We start from the raw sequence: 23,505 nt of genomic DNA on the forward strand, positions 1-23,505 counted from the left end.
GAGGAAAAAGAGGAACCAAAGAACTCAGGAGTAACCTGAATTTCTGGAAAGGAAAAGGCAGGAGTCACAGTCAAGCTCTAAGGAAGGAGCAGTAATTATGATTATGTAGAATGGGAAGGTGTACTGACAGAACGTTTATGGAAAGACTTTGTGCTATTCTAAATGATAACTATTCAGATAATAGCAAAAGGAGAACGTAATAATTTATTAACTGAAATTAAATAGTGCCCAGGAAGAGGCATTACTGCAGAGCTGCCTATCCTGTGAGTGGATGGTGCACGTGTCCTTCACCCACACCAGCAAGTGTTCCCCCAAAGGGCTTTTTAGGCCCAGTTTGGCATGTACAGCATTCAAGGGACCGTTCCCACAGGGCAGTTTGAATGCAGCCACTGCCAGCCTCGTCTGGAGCAACAAGTTTATTACTAGCATACATCTGGACCACTCTAGCCCAACTGCCCCGAGAAGCTGGTGACATTAAAAAGCACACTGATATTATTAGTAAATAAGCTTTGGATATGTTGCCTGGGGAGGCGTGAAATCACTATAATTGTCAGAAACTTTATAAGATGATTCTATATCTGTCAGCAGCTGCTTAGTTTTAGCTGACACTGCCTTAGGACAGGAATTTTTCAGTTCCCTGTTTCTATGATGAATATGATAAAAGGTTCCTGTTGGTAGAATATATACATCTCTAAGATCTTTAACCTTTAAATTAGATCATATCTCCTAATGCTTACCATAGCATTATATGGAATAAAATCCTTTCACACTTTTCTTTCAATCATGTCCAGAACAAAAGAGTATGTTTATTGTAAACTCTAAAGTGAGATTTTTTTTGAAGCTTGCAAACCTGAAGTGACACACTGTTAGAGAACAGAGCTAGTGTGACATGAAAATGACAGATCACAGTACAAGAACAAAATGTGTCTGTGTATGGAAGATTTATATACCGATATTTTATAAGACTGTGAAGTGAAATGCAATGTTATCAGCTAAGAGCTTGACATTTCCAGCACCACAAAAGATTTGCACAGATGCTGTGTATTAGGGATTATAATTGCTATTCTTGCAGTTATCTAGATGAACTTCACAATTTGACTCTCTCTGAGCAATGTTACTCCTGTGTACAGGCTAGAATAGGTGGGTAACTGCTTCACGTAGTGTGTGGGTTTCATACTATAATATTTATTCCAGAATTATGCTTAGATAAGACTCAATATCCTGTAAAATAACAGAGTTTGTTGGGTTTTTTTTTCGGTTAACATGCAAACTGTAAAACTGCTCAGGCAAAATGAACAACTTCTTCCAGGAGAAAACCGCTTCGCTTTTGACTGTTCATAATACAAGTTCCTTCATCCATCAGAAGCTTTATTTACTTGTAATGGAATGATATTCCTTTTTTTTCTTTCTTTCTTTTTAATGACAAAATATTCTCTAATTGATCTCTCAGAAGCAATTTCATTTAGATTACTGTGTATGACTGAAGTCTGCCAGGGCTTTGTCACTTCTTGAGAGCAAGAAGAAGTACTTACTGATCTCATTAAGATGTATCAACGGCTTTATGCTTCTTCTGAATGCTTTAGATAAGTGCAAAGATCATATTTGACTATGGGAAAGAATGAATCTGATATCTTCAAAGTTCTGCAAAATCATAAAGACTTCTGAAACTAATGCTACTTCTATGTGCTCAGCTGAAAATCAGGCCTCCTTGACTGGAATCTTATTTTAAAATCAATAATATTTCCTGCTATATTTGCTACAAAAATAGTATGGTAAAATGTATTGTGTATGTTCAACGCATAATTAATTCATTTGAAGTCTATATGAGATCAAGTTTGAAGAGTCTCAATTTTAGACAGACAGAAGATGTAACAATCTGTGTTATAACTTCAGCAATATTTTCTTGAATTTCTGTGGTTAATTTTATCAGATGTCAATAAATACATACAAGCTTATTTTGGTGTCTTTTTAGATCATTAATAAGACATAGGTCTATCTTTAGGTGTAAGTTCTCAAGTCAGCTCACTCACCATAACTTTCAGATACTATTCAGGATATTTAAATCTTCATTTGCCACAAATTATATAGTTTTAAAAAAATGCTGCAAACTTAATTATTGCAATGACTCACTATATTTCAGATCCCCAAAATGCTAGAGATGTCATTTTGAAGTAATAATTATATTTAAATCAGTCAGAAAGTCTCCTACATAGTTAGAAAACCATAAAATAAAACAGCTCTTCAATAGCCTTATATACATAGTTTTGAAGAGAGATTTTGAGTTGTTGCACATTTCCAGAACATTAGGCTTCCACAGAATGCTGAGATACTAAATATTCCCACTGAATTATTTAAAAATTGGGGAAAAAATCGCTTGTGACTTCTAGAGTGTGTGTTTTCTCTTCTCCCCACCCCAGGCTATGATGATAATTTATCTAGATTGCAGGATCAATCAAAATCCTTTAATTACCCATAGGAATTGAAAATATGGGAGCATCAGCTCAGCTTGCCATGTTGGTTAATATAGTAATCACGGTCATAAAAGAGAATCCAGAACATTCAGGTAAGAAAGTACCAGTGGTCTCTAACAGGTAAAGATATATGTATTTTGAAATTAATACTCCTTTATAACCAGGCCTCTCATTTGCTACATAAAAATTGCTTGCTTTAAACCTTTGATAGAAACTATAGATTTGACAGTGGTGCCCCAAAAGGGAACCCTGTATGAGCCCTGCACTCAGCCATGCCCTGAACCATCCAGGGCATAGCTTCACTGCCAAGCTGCTCTGAGCAAGATGTTGTGCAGCAGACTGGGGAATCAAGCCTTGCACATCTGCAATCTTGATAAGCACTCCCCTCAGTGGTAAATAAAAGATGCTGCAGCTTTTCAGGGCAGCAGCACCTTGGGGAAGCCACTCACGGTCTGCACATCAGTGCCAGTTTTCTAAGCCGGCCCAGAGCCACCTTGCTCCCATCTGCAAGCCAATGCCTCGTGACCAGGTTAATCTGTGTTAATCAGTAAGAAGGCTGCCACATGAACCATGCCTTCACTGCTCTTGCATCTGAAGGGGCTGCATACATCCATGCCTGCTCTCATTGGCAAACTCAGAGGTATAGCAGAATGACACTCGCTTTCTGTCAAGAGCCTCATCAAGAGCAGACCATGAACTTGAATGGACAGACCTTTCCTAGAAACACAGGAAAAATCATAAGATTTTAAAGCATGGGTTAAATAATTGCTTTACCCCACTACTATTTCTGATCACTTTTAATATTCACTGAGCTGCACAGGGTTTTTCCTATACCAGATCTTTAGTTCATGTTATGTAGAGACAAACTATGAAATAGACTGGCTATTGTAGATATAATTACAAAGCTCTGGCATTCTTTATCAGTAGCTGCATTTATTGCTCAAACTGGCATGAAAGCAGTTGTTTCATTTCAGGTATTTTTAATACAAAATTCTATAAGTACTCTTTTCACTAATACGTAGAAGAGATGCAGTTCTTCATTTTCTTGGCACTTACAGTTCCCGATGAAGCCCAAACGCTGGGGCAGAGAGCAATGCAGAAAACTTCCATAAATTAAAATGCAGAATGAACTTCATAAAGAATACATAGTATCTGGCTTTTGAAATGAAATACAAAACTGAAGATTATTGTGCAAGGAAAGACTGATCAGAGAAATTTTCCTCTGATTAAAGCAACAATAAAGGATAATGCATATGTATAACTACCACTGTACATGAAAAGGTGTGACTCGGGGTTATATTTCTTTAAACTCAAAATACACTCTGAATTAACCAGCATAGTCTGCCATTGGAATACTTACAAAAAGAGAGGTATATTTTCTTGAAAGATGCTTTCTTTTTAAAGTTGTCAATTGAGAAACTGTGAGTCAAGCTATGTTGGCATGAGACCGGGAATTGAGCAAGATTATGGAATGTCTTTAAATGTGAGGGAGAAAACAATAGGCACCTTCAGGGGTGTCAGATCTCTACCCTCCTATGACCATTAGAAAATCTTTTAATATTTTGCCACTCTGTAAACTATGCTACACTGCGCTAAGCTGTTCATCCTGTTGGGCATTTAATAGGCAGGTGTTATTAGAATAGAAATGGAAATTCTGGAATTGTAAGGAAAACATAAAGGACTGCTGTCAGAAATTGTTATGATACATGTGAAGTTTCAGAATATCCAAAAATATTCCAAAGGAAGGAAAAAGAAGTAAGCATGTTGAAGAAATACTAAATGCTTTTCTATTTTAAAGAAGTATTGCAATACTGTATTTTTTTTCTCTGCTAGCTTATTTATATAGCAAAATTTTGTATCAGAATGCACTGAGTGTATTTCTAGCCTGTTGTTAAGTCTCTATGTGGATTTTTTTTTCCTGTTCCATGCAAATCACAGTAAATCACGTCACACTTATTGCACATTAAAAATTGTCTATTTGAGGATTTACAGTGGAGTCACTAGAGTTCTGTAAAATTCAAACCCAGCTTAGTTGTATGCTCATTTCTATAAACAGATGAATGCAAAACACCTCTTCTAATCAATGAAATCCCCAAGCTACAAACGTTGAGGCCAAGAGAACAACCACTGAATATTTGCCAACTCCTGGGCTCTTCATTAAGCTTTTGGGCACTACCAGGATGCTGGTTTAAGCATAGCTTTCATCTGACCTTGTAGAGCTGTTCTTAAATTGTGATAAAAGACAAAATTACTGGCTTAATTCAAGTAGACAGCCTTGTCAATACTGTTGTGTAGATCTGATAGGGCTCTACATGTATGTGTGTTGCTAGGGTTGGAGAAAATATCTCACAGAAGACAGGTCATATGCATACTTTCAATCAACCCCTACTGCTATTCTTCACCACTTCAGGACACTCTACAACTGCTAGTCTGTATGCCATTTCAAGAAGCTCTTGCCTACTCCTGAAACACATTCAATAAATCCAAGATGGATAAGTTCCAGGGTGATTCCCCTCCAAAGGAATGGAGATCTGCACCACACACACCATGTGTAGAACTGGGTTCTAAATGTATAATCCTGTATAAAGCTACCAACTGCAGAATTGTAGAGGATTTTACAGTGGAAAGGACCTCTGGGGGTCATTTGGTTGAACCTATTGATCAGAGCAGGGCCTCAAAGCTATATCTCCTTTCAGATACTGCTCAGGGCCTTTTCCAGCTGAGTTCTGAGAATTCCCAGGGATGGAAATTCCACACCAAGGATGGCTTTTCTGTAGTAATTTTATCTATGTTGATATACTAAGTGTGCAAACAGTCCACTTTCATTGTTTGTGGTAGAAAAAAAAAAAAGAAAGAAAGGAACAAAAGAAAAAGCATATGAAACATTAGAAGGATTGGGATAAAATATTAAACTTTTGGAACTGAAATGATCCTTGTATTCAGCGTAATTTCAGTCAATTTATGAAAGTGCATAAGAATCAATGGAAAATAATTAAACGAAGAAAATTCATAGAATATGCTTTTCTTCCGTGATTCTTTAACTGAATACAAATAGCTTTCAAGCAAAATCTAAGGATTTCCTTCCTTTTTAACATATTTCTAGCTTCCCCATTTATTTAAAATCCCTTCCCTATTTAGTGCCACTATGCCAAGTTTTTGTTTGTTAGTTAGTTTTTTTTTTTGTAATTAAATTTCAAACCTTCAGTAAAGTAATTGTAATGAGGACAGCTTTTAGTGGCACAATCAATTCTGTTTTAGTTTTAATCCAACTAAGAATGAACAACTTCAATGTTGTGTACTTTAAATGTATCTGCTTTGGGAAATAATCAGTTAAGAAGCCAGGCAGTCCCTTTCCCAGACATTTGTTATTTTTGCAATGCGTGGAGAGTGCACATTTCTGTTTTCCCATTTCCTGTTAAAATTTTGTTGTAAACAGATTTCACTCTAAATACATCCTAAATGTTGCTTGGTTTTGACTCTATCATTATGTCAGAGTACACAGAAAACTGTGCCTTTAACTTGCTTTCTGACAGGAGCCTGCCTACCGTCACCATCCCACACTGTAGCTCTGAAATCGGAAGTACCATCACCAGGAGAAAAGGCTGCTGTTCCCACTGCCTGATAATAAAAAGCAATTTTCTTGCAATATGGGGTACAGGAGAAATCTTTGGGGTGACAGGAGATGTGTAATCAATCCTCATCATTTTTCCACCTGCCTCTTCATGGCTGATTCATCCCCCTCATTGCCTCCATTGACCACAGAACTCATACACTCATACCTTTTCTCCTCCCTGTTCATCTTGTTTTTTACCCATCCAGCAGGTAAACCCCAAACTGGCCAGTTCTGGTAGGTGGAATTACCAGCACCTTTTCTTCAGACCAAGCATGTCCCAGGACACCAAACGTGTTTTTATTCTCCAACAGGTTGTATCGAAACAAATATCTCCCCTTTCCATAGTATCTCTGCAGAGAAAGTGCTTGCCTGTAAACTTTCACTCAGTGTCTTCTTGGGTTGCAAAAGACCCCACACATTTTCTCTATATCTCTCTAGTGGAAATCTGTTCCTTGACATCACTCCAGAGGCTTCCCCACAAATCTACTTTCTGTTTTTCTCACAAAAGCCCTGGTTTCTACTTGCACCAAAGATTCCCTCCCATTGTTTACTCCATTACAATGCTCCAAAGCGCTTCCCCCACCCTGTGCACACTCGCTGCTCTCAATGAAGAAGCAATCTCTTCATCATTCTAGATGGCTCTGCCCTCTGAAGACATCAGGATCCAGTGCAAGGTGTGGAGGGAGCCTCCCTTCCCCCTGATCCCCAGTTGTGGCAAACTGGAAGCAAACACAAATATCTCTTGGGCAGCTCCCACTTAAAGCATGCTCATTCCCCCTGTTGCTTCTCCATAACCAGGAGTCTTCCTCCTCCACTGCAGTAACAAACCAACCCTTGAACTCTCTGCACTCCAGCATTTCCAACATCCCTGCCTTTCCAAGCCATTGGGACTGGCCAGCCTTGCCTGGCTCTCCCAGCTGGTCAGATCCATCCTCTTATCAACCCAGGTCTACATTTCTCACTACATGAACTCCTCTTTTTCCCATTACTGAACATTACTTCCTCCCACCTCTGGAAGCTCTGTCCCATCATCAGCCACTTCTGGTGGACCATGGAACAGATAGCCCTACAAGTATGTTCCTGAGCATTGACTACAAAGGAGAGCTATGTCAACAAGTTCTGAAAGGAGGTGAAATTAATTTCATCTAGCTGCTCGAGCGAGCAGTCTGGATAAAAAAGACAGTATAACGCTCACATTGTGTTCATTCTACTGAAATGGGAGTAAATATTTTCTCAGAGGAACCAGAACTGCTAAGCATATTCTTAAAACATTTTAAATGCCATTATTTATCAAATATCATATTGAAAGTTGTGCCCCACAGAACGTCAGAGAAGGAAGAAGGCTGGATATGTCAGATAATGACACAGCAGAGAAGAGAGAAAATGAAACCAAACTTTTCCTGTGTCCATTTATGGTGACATCAGGGCAACTTTATGCTTATGGAGCAGTCCAAACATGCAAAATCTGCCGCTTGCCCACTGGAATCTCGCCTGAAGGCACAAATTAATTTCACAACAGTCTATCTATTCAGTACAGCACATGAACAATGTTAAACTACACTATCTTTTATTGAGGTAAACTTTCAAATGTCAGGAATAAAGAAACAGTGAGACGTTATTTCATGGGATGACAAAGACAAATCACTACTAGGATTTAAGGACACAGTAGACTAAGAAAAATAGATGCTTATTTTGAATACAATACCTTAAGAATCCCATCCTTCCTTTCTGTTATTTTACTTTTATGATAAACTGTTCTATTTAAGAAGACACAAACTTTTACTTATAACCAACTTTTTAATGACTATTTAGTGAATCAAAGTAGAACAAAAACTTATTTACATGTATTTCATATACAAGTAAAATATTTTAATTTAAACATGATTAAAAATTGTCAAAAGATTAAAATATTTTAAAATGTCAAATTAAATAAAGATATTCTTGAGACTATGATCTTTGAGTCATTTGACTGTTTATGTTTGGCATAAAGTACAGTGAAAATGTTTAAAATATTTTTACATATAGGAACCAAGTGTTTATTTTCAAGCTTTCTGAACACAGAGGATACACTCGTATAAAATGCAGTGCTATCAGCTCAGTCCTGATGGAAGTCTGGAATGAAATTTACAGGACTGAAACAGACATTGACCAGAAAAATTCGGTTAGAAATTACAAAAGCCTTTCTAATAACAAGCTTCATTAGACTTTGAAAAAAAAAGTCTAAAAAGGTACAAAATCTTCACTGGTACTGGAGATTTCAAGAATAAATTGTACACAATTTTGTCAGTGGTGTATTAAGTATCCTGCCCATTCTCCCCCTTTCCCTTGAAATGCCTATTCTGTTATTTAAAGAACATATTTCTATTCACAATACACTCATACCTCTTATGATAGCTGATCTTTCAATGCTTATATAAGTCATATAAAGAGGAAAATGTGTTTATACAGATAAGACTGAAATTTTACAAAAGTCCAACAGAATAAGATTTAATAATACTTTTCTGATGAGATACTCTGAAGTATCGTATCACTCCTATATTACAAGTATGTGTTGTAGAATTAAATATCCCAGTATGAGAATGCATGCTATCTGCATTTGGAGCTTTCTGATCTGAATTTATACAACACCGACCCAAAGAAAAATCAAGTCTGAATGAAGTTATTGAAAGGGCAAGGAGCCGAGGATAGCTTTTCCATCTTCAAGGACAACCTCCTTAAAGCTCAAGAATGGTTTCTCCCAGTATGCAAGACACAAAGTAGGCAGGGCCTGGCCCCATGGGGAATTTCTGATTGATTTGAAACTCAAAAAGCTCAAAGTGTATGGAAAGTGAAAAAGACAACAAGCTACCCAGCATGCAAAGAGGGACATGTCCTGGGCACACTGGGACAGAATGTGGAAAGCCAAAGTTCAGCTGGGGTTCAGACTAGCCAGGAATACGAAGGGTAACAAAGGATTTCTGTGGGTACCTCAGCTGCAAAAGGAAGATGCGGGCCCACAGCTGAAGAGGTCAGGAGACCTACAAGACATAGGGCTGAGGTATTCAATGCTATCAACCATTTCTCACACTTCCCAGGTCTTCGTAGTTAGCAGCAGATGTTAGGGAAGAACAGTACAACCCATGGTGCAGAAGGATTGAGTTAGAGATAAGGTTAGCTGTACCTATAGACGTCCACGGGACCTGAGGGAATGTATCTGAGGATACTGAGGGAGTTGGCTGTGGTCACTGGGAATCTGCACTCTGTCACTCTGACAAGTCACGGTGACTGCAGGAGGCACCAGTGACTGGAAAAGTCAGATGTCACACCTTCAAAACAGGAATGATGAAGGATTTGGGAGCTACAGTGCAGTCAGCCTCTCCTCAGTCCTTGGGAAAATTATGGAACAATTCTCTTGGAAGCCATTTCCAGGAATAAAACAGACAAAAAAGGGGGAATGGAAACAGCCAGAACTCACTTAAAAAGGGCAATTTATGCCTGGCCAAACCAATTACTTCCTATGACAAAATGATTGTCTTGCAGTCCCCAGAGAAGGGAGTAAGTAGTGGATGTCATTTACCTTGATCTTAGCAGGACTACCAAAATCCTCTCTCTTAATATAGTGGGTCGACTGCAAGGTGGGTGAAAAACTGCTTGGCCCAGCAGGTCTAAAGGGTAATATATTGTCAACTATTTCAAGTCTACCCTGCACCTGTGGGGTATAACTCCATGAAGCAGTAAGTGCTGGAACTGGATGGTGGAAAAATGAAGGGTCTAGCCACAGGCCACTGAAAGGAGTAGGGGACTTGATATATGGGTATGTGGTAACAATAAGAATCTGAAAGAGCAGAGAGAATAAGTTAAGGGGAGACCTGAGTCTTGTATTCAACGAGTTATAAGGGGGTTAGAGAAAAGATGCAGCCAAAATTTTCTCAGAGGTGTGCAGTGTTTTGCTGTGCAAAAGTGGGAAGGCAAGGGAAATTCAAATGTGGTATAAGGAAAGCAATCTTCACCAAGAGTGTGGATAAGCATGGGAGCTGACTGCCTATCTGGGGCAGGGAGCTGGTCCTGCTTCAAGCAGGGATGTGCACGAAGTGAGCTGGGAGGTCCCATCCGACCCATGCAATTCTGCCAGTCTGTGATCTGTCAGTGGAGATCAGTAGTGGCATTTTCAGGATTCCTACAGATCTGGATGTACATTTTGGAGAATGTTAAGACATTTATTCTCACAATTGCCTGTGATGAGTATGGTTCTCTTCATGCCCAAAGGTGATGCAGGACCTGTACAGAGACTGGAACAGCCTGAGTGTTCCTTTACACAGTGTAGCTCCAGGGTCATAAGCATGTCCTACAGTCCTGCCAGGTAATACTGTCCATGAGTAAATCCTGAGTGTTGCAAGATTGCTTATTCCTGCTAGTACATAAGGCAAGAAGCAACCTGTGCAAAATGAACTAGAGTTTCCATAGAAGAAAATCACTTTAACTTAAGAATTCCGATATTCCAGTGCTTTAATTCATTTCCAAATCAGTCCTTAGTATGAACCAGTAATTCATTTCCAAGTTTTTCCTGATTATTAAACTGTTGCCTGTTCATTTTCTTCAATATTGGTCACAAGACACCTTGATTCATGAGTTCCAGGGTCAGTATCACCACAGTATATAGTATTGTCAAAACTGGCTGTAATTGTTTTCTGTTCATGTTTTTTCTTATAGAAAAAATAGACTGTAAGGCCAGTTCCTGCTAGCAGTAGGAAGATCAGTATAACAATCATCACACTTAAACTATGTGAGGATGAAGCAGCAGCTTCTCTTTTTGATGCTATGAAAAACAAAACAGAACAGTTACTACAAATGAACAGAGACTGCTATTGTGTACAACATTTTCCTAAGTAAACCAGCTGGGTGAACTGTAAAAGTATGGAACAATCATAACCACACTTAAAATCAACACCCAGTCTCAATGGGCAGAGCAAAATTGTGCTCAATCTGTCCTACATTCCTTTTAAAAGTAGCATTATATTGTACCCCACTTTATTCAGAAAATAACAAAAATATCAATAAGCCACCCAATTTGAAAGAAAAGTTCTTCTTTTCAACAAGTTTAAAATAAAATCATCAGTGATAGTTAGATGGGTATTTAAATGGAATTCATCTAGAGGTAATTTTACTTGTAAATAACGAATGCATATAAATGTACTGAAATTTCTTTTTAACATGCTTATAAGAAACCAACCTACCTTTATTGATGGATGAATCATGGGTTGGTTCAACTTCAATAACTTTAAAATTAAAATATGGATATATTATACATAATTTGCAAACAACCATTCAAAGACTAAATACACAGTGTATACATAATTGTTATTTTGTGTTCCTATTAGATTCTACATAATACAAATGAAAAATATATGAAAGCATTTCCCCTGAGAATTCACAATGATTTAATCAAGTATTCTTGTTTAAAGTGTTAGTTATAAAAACCCCAAACTGTTGTCTCACTGTTAATTGCTTTGAGCAATTTTACTGGTAGGGGAGACAATGTTCAAAGTTTTCATACCTCCATGGTACCCATCCTTCACACAGAGAAATTCAATGTTTTATACTTGAAAAGCATTTTTACCCATGAAAGCATTTAAGCTGTATTTTTGTTTTCCTCCCTCCCTTGCTTGTGATTCAGTCAACTCCATGTAGGTCTGTCTGTCTGGGTCCTACAAAGCTTGTGAATTACTCCATTGACAACATGTGGAGATCCAAAAAAAAAAAAAATCCCCAACATTATTTTTCTGTCCTTAACAAAAGTTACTCTTGGCTTTGATACAGATGCACATGCATCAACATCAACACATAAAAAGTACCCAGTGTATGATTAGTTTGACCAGGTATATGTTAATTGCTACTTCTAAAATAACGCAGTAAACAGAACTCAGAACTTACTTTTGGGGATTTTGCAAATAAAATTCTGGTCAACAGAGCAGTAATAGTTCCTCCAGGCTCCACTTGAGACATCCATGTCAACACAGTGTTCATCAAAAATTACTGTAGGCTCTCCTTTCTCCCAGTTGACGTATTCTACCACACTTCTGTCTGCCCATAACCATTCCCCTAAAATTAAGAGTATTAAATTTTAAGCGAATGAAGTAGGGAATCATTTCTAGTCTACCAGGCCCAATGACTTTGCATATGGAATTTATTATTGATTAATTTATCATCACAGAGGATTCAGTTTTCACTCTTTTAACAGCCAGAAATGTTCAGATGGGAATGCACGAAATGTAATGCTCATATGCTGTACACAAAATTAACTCCATTACCCTCCAGGGCTATGGTTGTTAACAAAGAAAGCAAGAAATGCCCAGGCTGCCTGAGGACTTTCAGCTGAAGTCTGTGCCCAGAACCCACCTGCTTTTTGTTTTTTTCAGAAAAGCAGAGTGCCCCCATGAGCCATGCTCTGCAGTTTAAGTATCCAGATCACTCAGAAAATTTTCTTTACTTGTGGGTCCAAGATCACTGAATAATCAATTGCCTTTGCAGTCTGAATCAGATCTGTTTAATAATAACTTTTTGCTCATCTCCTGCTGAGGGCCATAAGGTAGAAATAAGTGTCATCTCTGCTCCCTCAGGTTGTGCTTTCATGGCAGGATATCCTATCAACTCACTGCCACCTGAGTGCCACCACCTCTGTCCCCCAGTCAGCAGCTGCACTTTCCTTTGCCTCTGCTTTCACTGGCATGTAGCAATGTGGCAAGGTAGTGGGCCAGGTCAGGAAATAAAATCACTTATTTTTTACTGTTAGTTTTCAGTGAGAATAGATCAGCCCGGCCAACCGTGCTACAAGATGCCGGCCATTGCTGATGGGGAGAGACAGAGACTTGGACAGACTGAGGCCTCAGCAGCCCTCTTGCTCTGGAGCTCTACTTTCAAAGCCGCCATGAAAAGCAGGCTTCAGAATTATAATTAAACAGAAAACATTATTAAATTTGTTTTTACCGACTTTATAAATGAGAAATTTTGAACTGAATTTCCAAATAAATAGCTGAAATATTTTTGGATGAAAGCAAAAAGTTCCACCAAAAATTTATGAAGAAAAATATTTAAAAAATTAGATTAAGAAGTATTGCTAGGCAGCTTGTGAGCTGCTATTCTCTGTTTTGTTTAGAAATAAATTTCAGTTAAAGGCTGCCTCAGCTCTCAATTTTTAGTCTTTTTTTTTTTTTTAAGACTAACTCTGGCTAACTGTCAAGCAATTTTAGTAAGTAAGCAGTTAGTAAGCAGTTTAGTTAGTAAGCAGTGCTAAGCTAGAATCTTTTACAGACTGAACTATACTCCAACTACCATAAAGATACAAAAATTATAGGCCTTTAGCTGGCATATATTGTAAGTATTTTAGCTGAAAAGCTATTAAACACTTAACAGTTGATTTCTTGGTTTAATCATTTAATATTTAACATATTAGTATTTAATGCTAGTGTTATTTAGCATTCTCTCTGTTTATTCAGTATTTATTTTCATTTCACTATGCATTTTGAAATAATTACCATCAATATTTTTGAATAATCCTATCCAAAACCTTCTGAAGTCACTTGCAAGTGGAGACAAGTAAAGTAAAAGGAAGTTCAGTTCAGCTGGATCTTCTATGGAAACCAGAGAAGCACCTAAAATATAAATTAAATATTACATATAATTTCAGCAATATTTTCCACTATAAATTATTTACCTCAGTAAACAATCATGATATGATTCATGATAAGATTTTTCATATAGTAGAGAAGCTTGAGAGTAAATTAGCTTTAGCTTATAATTGATATACACACACATAAATCTACACATTATCTCTTGGTTCTGGATTTTAAAAAAATAAAAAATAAAAATAAAAGTCCTTCCCAAGGTTCAGGACATGTTTACATATTTCTACTTTTTATGACCTGTCTTCAACCTGATAGGGACTGCAACAAATTGAGAGCAAGAATACAGACCCTCTACAAACAAGGTATGAACTTCAGATGAGGAAGAAAAGACAAAATGCAGAACAGACATCAAAAGGGTCAGATAAAACAAACAGGAAAATCAAAGTGATGACAGATTGAACAGGGAGGCATAAGGTGTAACAGAGAAGGAGTGAAAAGGCAAGCGGACACTTTCAAGCCACCTACCATGCTAATGGTCAATCGAAAAAGGATTAAAACCTACCCACATTGGTCTCTGAGATTCTTGAATTTTTACTAGAACTTGTGGAAAGATGGAAGAATAAGCCAAAAATGAAATTTAGACTGCAACCTGTCACATTATTCTGGGCACAAACAACCTTTAAAATCTACTAATAAAAAAAGGCACTTACCCATCTGAATACACATCATGGAAGCATCAGGCCAGCTTTCTTCGGAAGTGGTGTGAACATAGTAGCAATGGCCACGGAAGGGAATCCAAGATCTACCACGCTTCGGTTCAGGACACTTTCCAGGAAGCTGTGGTGGTTCACTAGGGATTAACTCTGTTAAGGAGAGACAGATTTTAGTAGGGCTTTAAAAGATAAGAGTAACATGTACTGCTGCACCACACATCAGCCCTATCATTTTGACAGTGATTCCAGTAAAAAGAATATCCCATAGGCTCAACTAATGAAAAAAAAAAAAAAAAAAAAGAAAAAAAAAAAAAAAACAGGACTAATCATGGTAAACTAGTAATGTATTCTGGATGGGGCTGTTCTCCAATCTGCTCAAGAAGGCTTACTGGAATCTGACTGCAATTGTCTTCAGCCAGGCAATTTAAAACTTCAAAACTTATAAAAAAGAATTGGTCAGTATGCCAAAAGTATCTCAACACCACCACCACATGGTGATGGGTTCCCAACGTGCCACTCATTCACTGCTGAGGTGTGCTTTGCAGCATTCAGATTTCCTATGTTTTTTAAGTATTTTTTGTTCTCCTGTGAATACAGCTACCAAGCAGCACCCTTCTGAGAAATACAAGAGTGAGGAACAATGAAAAGAGAAGGCAGAATGAGCAATACTCCACAGCAACAGAAGCATACATGGTATTGGGCATAGTTGGACTGTGTTGGTCTGGTTTATGGACTGCCAGTGGCTTGTGTCCAGCTGCTTTGTAGCAAGGTCAGAGAAGCTGTCTGTATCTGCCTTTGTACATACATTTAAAACTATGTAAAAGTAGAAACAGCAACTTATTAAGTGACCTGATTAAAGCCAAAGTAGAGCTTAAATGAGCAAAAAAATTGCAGTGAAGTCTGGTACAGAGATCATAAATTCCATACATAATTTAAAACATGTTTGATAATTAGGTATAATATTTGAGCCCCTGTGGTACTTCAGTAAAAGTACTTCAAGCAAAATTTCGCAGGATCTTATACTTTTCATGAATATAAATTCATCAGTTTGAATGCTTCCATATTTGTCTACCTCCTGGTCCTCTTTCCATCTGCACTTATTGTTTCCACAAAGTGAAGTTTCTTATCTCCCAATATTACAGAAGATAATATGAAATGTAACGTATATTATTAATGTATTTACAGTTGGGTTAAGGTTGACCAATTCTGCAACCCCTGACAAACAAGGATGCAGAAAATATCCGCTTATTGTGGCATGAAATGTTGCAGTTGACTTTATGATGTGCACATATTGACTGGCCTGGGAAATGAAATGTTAAAGTCTTTGGAAATCGTTCAAGACAGCCTGGATCTAGGTGTTCTTCCTTAACAAAAGCAATAGTTCATCACAAAGCATAAAACTTCTGTCACGATCATTGTGTATGTGCAAAACCTAAATTCAAATAAAGAGAAGAATTTAAATTCCAGCCTCCCTAATCACATTTCTCCTACTGATAACCTACCATCAGATTGTTTACAGAGAGATAAAAATGTTTCATTGCAAGATGTTGTCTTCCAAAAACCGTCCAGATCTAGATAGGCACAGGCTGTGTTTTTATTTGGCTCTCCACTGGCCCAGTTATGATACCTGCTCCTCCTTCTATCTGACCACATGTAACGGCCACGAGTCTAAAAGCAAATTACAATAAAGATTATGTCACATACATGAGTTAGGTTAAAAGAATATTAAGATTGCTTGCAGGTAGGTAAAAGATAGGACAGGTCAGAATCACAGTTTCTTGCACAGAATTTATTATTCCTCTGTCATGATTATATAAAAGTCTGGTCCAAGCTTCCACTCTCTACAGCAGATAGGACAGTGATCTTACTGACTTTTGTTCGCTATTCAGCCTGCATTGTTCAATTCACACCATCTGTCTTGTGCAGTAAAGGGACAAAGAGCCTTGTGGTAACAAATATGAATATGTAACAGAAAAAATTATCAATGGACTCCACATATACACAGAGATCAAGTAAAGATTGCAGAGAAACTACTCCTAGCTTTCCTCTAACACAAGCTCCTCTATATATATATTAGAAAAAAAAAAAAAAAAAAAGAAAGAAAAAAAAGAGAGAGACAGAGAGAGAAAGCAGAAGTTCCAATCGAACAAGAATACTGACTTTGTTTTTCATGTGACATACCACAGACCTCTGCCACCCATGCTAACAGGGCTTGCAATAGGTTTTTAGCTCTTGTAAGGACCAGCTATTAACTATTTTTCTCTCTACAACATCTACTTTTTTCAATGGATTTCACGATTATTTCCAAAACATGACTAACAGCAGTCACATCCATGGCTCCACTCACCCTGTCCTGTGAAGTCTGACCCCTTCTTCCTGCCACCTTTTAGAGGCAGGCTCCTATTCTGTTCTTTGTAACAGTTGCTTTCCTGTCCTTTTTCCTTTGAACTCCATGGCCAAGTGTCATCCCAGCTTCCTATCTAATCCTGGTTTCCCAGTGCCTGTTCTCAATGAAGTTCAGCTATGGTTCCTCCCACATCAGGAACTGTGCCCTCCTTCTGCCCCATGTCCCACCAACCTCCGGCTAGCTCTACCTCTCTGCTCTTTATTTCCTCAAAACTCTGTTTCCACAAATATCCAGCTGCATCATCTTTTTTCATGTCTTTTTATATGCCTTTAGCAAGCACTTCCCCTTTCAGGCCTTCATGCTCTTGGCTGTTGGCAGCTTTCCCTCAGGCACTGGCAACAGCTCTGAAAACCAACCTAACGTATCCCCCCTGCCAGAGGCCTGCTCCTTCCTCTGTGCTGCAGCTTGCCGTCTCTCCTGTTGATTGGACAACAGTTCATGTTCTTGTAGTGCTAGGCTGTAAATTGAAATAATAAAGCTTAAAACAACCTCAAAAAGAAACAACTACTTTTAAGCCAAGCTGTTTCTATGGTGTTCTCCACAGAATGTCCTCAGAAATAGCTGTGCTGCCACACGTGAGTGTGTGGCCTGGCCACGGCATAGGAAGCAAAAATTCAAAGCCACTGAAGCCACTGAAGCCACTAGCTACTGCAGCTGTATCCTTGGTGGGCTTTGAAATACGGGCTGTGGAAGTTCTGACTTACAATTTGGCCAAATGCTTAGATGTTTAAAACCTCTGAAGTGGAGCAAAGCACCTTAGCAAGACTTTGATTCCTTCCAAGCAGTCATAGATCTGATTGAGAGCATTCACACTGGAGCCTGCAAGAGTGGATCCTGCCAACCTCTGAGCAAGAAACGTGGCTGATCTATGTTGATCTAGAGTAGAGGTTTGATTGTCACAAGCATTTGATGGACTTACTGTGTTGCTGTTAAGACCAATCCATACAGGCTCCCCGTGCTTTAATATTTGTAACCACAGGTAGGATTCAGCATAAGGATCCAGAATGCTGGCAAGTTCTGCATATTGGTCTCTGCAGTTCTTCTGTGCCTCTTCCCAGCTCATTTTGTAGTTGATGACTGCATAGCGGTCATCACCGTAATTGTTAAAGCCGAACATTGGGACCGTGGGTTGGGAATTTTGCAGTTTAGGGTCTGCAACAAACAAACAAACAAAAATGAAAGTCCATAGCTATATCTTGGCTAGACGTATTATCATGTTGAAAGAGGATCTATTTTATCATGGTAGTCAAGTAATTGAAGGAGGCTGCAATAACAAATTAAGATGCTTCCCAACTAACACTGCAGTGATGAAGCCATGTTTTCACATTCTGTAACAAACTTTTCTAATTCTTTTTAGAATTACTTTTTGACATAAATATCTGTATCACTTCCAGGAACATGCCCAATAAACTCTAGACCCTCCCAAAGTGACTGTGTAAGGCATTAAAGGGAACAATCCTCCCACTTTTTCTGTGATATACTAGTATTTGGTGTATTTCTGATAAGAAAAAGAGTAAGGAAAGCAGCAGAGGGTAAAACTGGCATGCTGTGAGCAAACAAAGGGATATAACTGCTGATGATGAAATTGCCCAAGACTGTAAAAGGGAATCAAGCAGGGCAGATTTTCAAAACAAACTTGTTGCAGTGCTTTTAAATATAACAGTAGAATTCAGTTTTAAAGAATTTGCCCATATAAAGGCAAAGTACTTCACTGTTCTCTCTCTTTCTCTCCCTCCTGACTGCCAAAAATAGTAAAATACATGATATTCCATAGAGGTTTTTTTATTATTATTATTTTTAATGTATTGGTCTGGTGCTTAAAATAGGAAAGATCAAGAGGATCAAGAGTTTTTCTCCAGAAAATAAAATGTGTGCTCATTTTGTTGAAATGGTTTCTAGTGCAAGTGACACTGTCAAATTAATTTCAATTAAAATAGCACTGAGTATGGGAAGTTAATTTTACCACCAGTTTAACTTAACCACAATAAATTATCTGTACTAGAAAGTACTGAAAGAAAACTCACCAGTGTTTTTCTGGCATATGTAGCTTTTGCTTGCTTTACATTCTTCATCCTTCCATTTCCCTGCCTGTTCAATAGGGTTCTTCATCATATAGACACAGTCATCCTACGTGAGATGAGATTAGTAAGAAAAAGATGTGGAAAAATAGGAAACATTCCTTTTCCTACTGGATATATAGACTCACCTGTCACACACAGCTGAGTAAAATTAAGGTAATCTGTATGAACTCATATTAGAAATAGTCAGAAGCAGTAATATGACAATAGCCATTTACAACTCGGCTGTAGAACAGTTTGTACTTGGATGATGGAGGGATTGCAAATCACAGCTCAGAGGCAGGAAGAAGCATCTGGGACTATCTGTAAGTACATAATCTCTGTGCTTGCAGGTGTGTGTGTGTGCATGCAGGTAGATGCACATATGCTAGATGTGGCACACAGGACATTTAAGCTCTGTTTTTATTTTCCTGGAGGTTATGCAGAAACTCTTATTGGCACTAAAGCTTGCCTAGAGAGCTAAACCCCTCATTCTGCACCAGTCTGGCACTAGAAACCAAAGATGTCACCACAGCTCAGTAGCATAGAGGTATCAAGCAGGAACAATTTTTTTGTGGGGGACAATTCCCCAACCCTTTGCACCCCAGGTTTGGTTCTTCTGCTTCCTCCTTTGCGTCCTCCAGCTTTCTGCAGCAGGAAGCAGCAGCTCTCCCTCCCTCATCTCAGCATAACCTCATGCTGTCTCTGACCCCCTCAGAGACAGTAGCCCAGCAGCAAGTGAAGGAAAGTGCATGGGGAACAATTTGTGAAGGGAAATGGGCACAGCCTTCTACAGAAAGCACATGTGTGTGTGAGATGGGGAAGTCCTGAAAAGCCTAAAACCCAGCTCTAGCCCGGGTGGCAGCAAAGGTTGGACCTCGCTGAGCTGTTTCCTGTTTCAGCAAGGCTCAAAACAATTCTGTCATGAAAAAGAGAGAAACTTGGTAAAGCTAGCAAAGGAGCACAAAAGTGGTGCTATCAATCAGTATTCTTCATTAGCCATTTTAAAATTATTGAAGAACACTCAGTTTTCTCTTGCAATTAAACAAAAAAGGTATAGCGGTGCTGAAAGTTTCAAAGCACGCAGAAGAGAAGTTTCTGTAAAACTGAGAAAATTTAATAGAAAGTATAGAGGGAGAAGAAAATAAGAAAGGAAGACCCATATTCTCCTTTTGTGGGTTGCATTCAATGCGTTTATCTTACTAAGCTCAGCACCATGAAATGTAAACTGTACAGTTCATATTTTCCTCAAGTCTAAATGACATTCGCTGTATTACTAAATTATGCAGGTATTGCTATACTGTGGTTTATTTGAATCTCCTGATCAGTCATGGTAAAGTAAGGAAAACTGCTCGTTTGTCTGAGTTTTGCGCAATAATTCCAAATATCTGTTTGGATTTATACAAAATCGTGACAAAACAAAGAAGTTGAAGAAAATATCTGAAAGAAGACCTTTCACATGACTACTTTTCTTTCAGAAGCAACAAGATCATTAAAAAACTTTATAAAGGAAACTTTACAAAAAATATTATTGTCTGTACATACATTTTATTCATCTACCAAAGCTATCATGAATAAGTGATAATCATAAATTAATGTTTACCTTACTATAATAACTTCGGGAACCTTTTGCCCAATTTGTGTAGTAAACTGGGCTTCCGTCTGTCCATAAATATACGTGCTCCTGATTTATATCATTCAGTCCAACCCAGGCATCAGTTGCAGCATTTTTTAAGAGGGACATGAGGAAAGCTGAAGGAAAAAGATGAATTGCACAAAGAGGGAAACTGAATTTAACTTTCCCTAAATAGAACAGTGCCTGGAAAAAGAATGATTTTTTCGCTCTCTCTTTTTAAATAAAGAGGTAATTTTATGATAAAAATAAAAATATGGACAAGGTTTGATTCATAGAATAGTTTTCAACATTTTTAGAGGAATTTGTGTGCCCACTCTTTTGTGTTATTGATCATCTGAAGAAGAAGGGAAAATTGTTTTAACGGTATTACAAAAATTAACATCAGTACAGTACACCTTGTCACACAGAAAATGAGTCTACAGACTGCAGTCCATTTTCTTCTTTAGTAATTTCTTTGTTAACCAGACCCAAAGACTTGGTTTTGAAATAGACACAATGTAAATAAAACTATTTAAGAACTAAGTATGTATGTACTGAGACCTCAGCATGAAGGAAGGCCAAATGCTGTTTCCCTTAGCTCCTGCTTAGACTGACTTTCAAAGACTGTCCTTCCTCTGCTATAGAAAAAAAGGATAAAACACAAGCACTGATGGAATGAACTAAGAAGTGGTCTACACAGCCCTCAGCAGACCTGTGGCATGACATTTCCTTTCATTATACACATTATTTTTCTTGCCTTACATTCAGTATTGAAGTTTGAGGCCTCAGTAAAAAAAAAAAAAAAAAAAAAAAAAAGTATTATATGCTGAACAGCAAGACAAGCAGGCTGAGGTCTAGCAGAGCAGAAGGAACAGGGGGATGTGGGAACTCCAGTACTGGGACATTTTATTATATGACAAGCCCCTAATAAAAAATCTTAATATTTGAACAGCTTAAATTCCTTTGTGGGTCTTATAGGTCCCCAAAGCTATGATTTTTAAAGTTAATCCAGACACTAATATCTACACAAACTTTTTTTCCAACATGCAATTTGTTCATTGAACATGGCTTGATATTAACGTGGCATATATTTCAGAAAATTTAGTATTTGTTTTAACCTGTTTTTCAACGATCATTTGAAGTCTCATTCAGTATCAAAAGATTTGTACATTATACCTTGTGTTTCCTTTTTTGAAATAGTAGCCAGGTTTCCTCCAAAATTAATACAATTGTTCCGTGCAGCGTGCCACGTCAGTGTATCATTTTCATCAAGGCCGAATACTTTGAAACACTGAAAAAGATAAGTGTGCCAAAGCTGTAGTTGGATGGTGTTTCAGAGTTTCCAGTGAAAGCATTTCTGTTTGTAACAAGTGAGATAAGTTAGATATTTTACACACACACACACACAAAAAATAAAAAATAAAAAAAGGGAGATTAGGTGGTTTAACAGTCCTCTGTAGCTTGCTTTAAAGCTCCATATTTTAGCATCTCCTTAAAATAAGGAATATGTCAGTCTAACAATTTCAGTAGAAATCAAGCGAAAGTGATGGTTCTTCAGCATTTCAGAGGAATGCCTAAGATCTCAAAAAGCAATGTGCAATAGGGATGAGACATTATTGAAGCTAAACATCAAGTGTCAAGCAACTCAAATGTGCTAATTAAATCATGCAATAGAAAAGTTAGTCAGGAATCTTGGGAGAAAAGGGGGACGAAAGACAGTCAAGTGCTATCTAAACATGCAGAGAGGAGCGCCCGGAAGCTCCCCTTCCAGGAGGTAAGAAAGAGAGAAACATTTAGGTTGAGTGAGCACCAAAAAAGGGAAAAATCTCTGTCTGTGACTCTTTTCCCTGGAACTGAGAGAGGGAAGGAAAGAGGAGACAGCAGCCAGTTTATCTCACACAAAGGAGTTCCATCAAATTTAAATCCTGTTTTGGCTTAGCCAAAAGAGAGAGAAGAGAGAGAGGGGGGAAGGGAGGGAAGGGGGAGAAGGAGAGGGAGCCAGATAAGGCAATGTAATCAAGGATTATCTGTGCTGCTAGGTGTATTCTTAACAGTGTACACTGGTTGTTTATAGCTTTGTATTAGTGACAAAAATCTCTGGGTTTTAAATGTATATACTCTTTTTTCCTGAAATTTTGTCTTTTGAGAAGACCAAGAGTGATCTTACGTAATAAATCGTGGTGAAGCTTATAACTGGTCTACTTTAACAATTATTTAGTTGCACAAAGAACCTAACAAATATGTTCAAAGGAAGGTGCTTTAGTGGTTTAAGAGCCAGTGCATGTTAGGCAAGGAACAAAACAGTGTCCAGGCGATAAATGACAGCCAGATAAACACAGTAAAGTAAATAAGAACATACAACAGCTTTGCAGTTGCTTCTCCCACACAAGGGAAACCACTCAACTCAACCATCTTTGGTAACATTAAATTATAGCAAAAATAAATAAATAAAATAAAATAAAAATTTAGATGAAGATGGAGCTTTGTTCTTGTATGGCTCATGACCTCTTTCAGAACTCTTGTGATCCCAATAAAGACTATAATCTCAATATCAGAAATCTTATTTTTAGAGTCATTTATACATATTTGTACATGATCAGAACATATTTTATGATAACTAAAAACCCTGCTACAACTTAAAAACTGAACCAAAGATGTTTGCTTTGTATTTTTGTTTGTTTGTTTGTTTGTTTTAAATACAGTGTACTAACTTTTCATACTGCACCTTGTTATCAAAGAGAAGCCAGTCTTCTGGACACCCACCCTTTGGTGGTGGTGTGGTGGGAGCAGTAGTTGGGCGAACAGTTCTGTTAAGCCTTTCACAGATGAATAATTCAACACTGCCACAGTTTAGATCATTCCATGTACCTGAAAACAAATTAGAATTAAAGAAAAACAAAACAAAACAGAGACCGGGATAAAGAGTATCCTTTCCTAAAATAAATCCATCATAGGAAGTAGAACTGACTACCATATTTATATTTCTCTCCCCCAGAAATAATGAGTAATTTTTATGTACATTCTCTTT

General features: G+C 37.9%; 1 protein-coding gene across 2 annotated transcripts in view; it reads right to left on the reverse strand.

Annotated features, from left to right (window-relative positions):
* Positions 1-23,505, reverse strand: part of LOC106030344 (macrophage mannose receptor 1-like) — a 45,554-nt gene that overhangs the window by 2,793 nt on the left and 19,256 nt on the right. The window contains exons 20-30 of one of the 2 annotated variants that reach the window (XM_013172099.3): positions 23,203-23,345; positions 21,654-21,768; positions 20,466-20,614; positions 18,830-18,932; positions 17,725-17,957; positions 15,901-16,066; positions 14,396-14,548; positions 13,596-13,712; positions 11,995-12,162; positions 11,298-11,339; positions 10,552-10,879 (exon numbers count right to left, since the gene is read on the reverse strand). In XM_013172099.3, coding sequence (XP_013027553.2) covers positions 10,635-10,879; positions 11,298-11,339; positions 11,995-12,162; positions 13,596-13,712; positions 14,396-14,548; positions 15,901-16,066; positions 17,725-17,957; positions 18,830-18,932; positions 20,466-20,614; positions 21,654-21,768; positions 23,203-23,345 — 1,634 coding nt within the window. In that variant the 3' untranslated portion in view covers positions 10,552-10,634. Of the gene's footprint in view, positions 1-10,551; positions 10,880-11,297; positions 11,340-11,994; positions 12,163-13,595; positions 13,713-14,395; positions 14,549-15,900; positions 16,067-17,724; positions 17,958-18,829; positions 18,933-20,465; positions 20,615-21,653; positions 21,769-23,202; positions 23,346-23,505 lie in introns of those variants that run through there. The other variant, XM_066991653.1, reaches the window with a different exon arrangement.

Source organism: Anser cygnoides, chromosome 2 (assembly GCF_040182565.1).
Source record: "Anser cygnoides isolate HZ-2024a breed goose chromosome 2, Taihu_goose_T2T_genome, whole genome shotgun sequence".
Taxonomy (NCBI): Eukaryota; Metazoa; Chordata; class Aves; order Anseriformes; family Anatidae; genus Anser; species Anser cygnoides.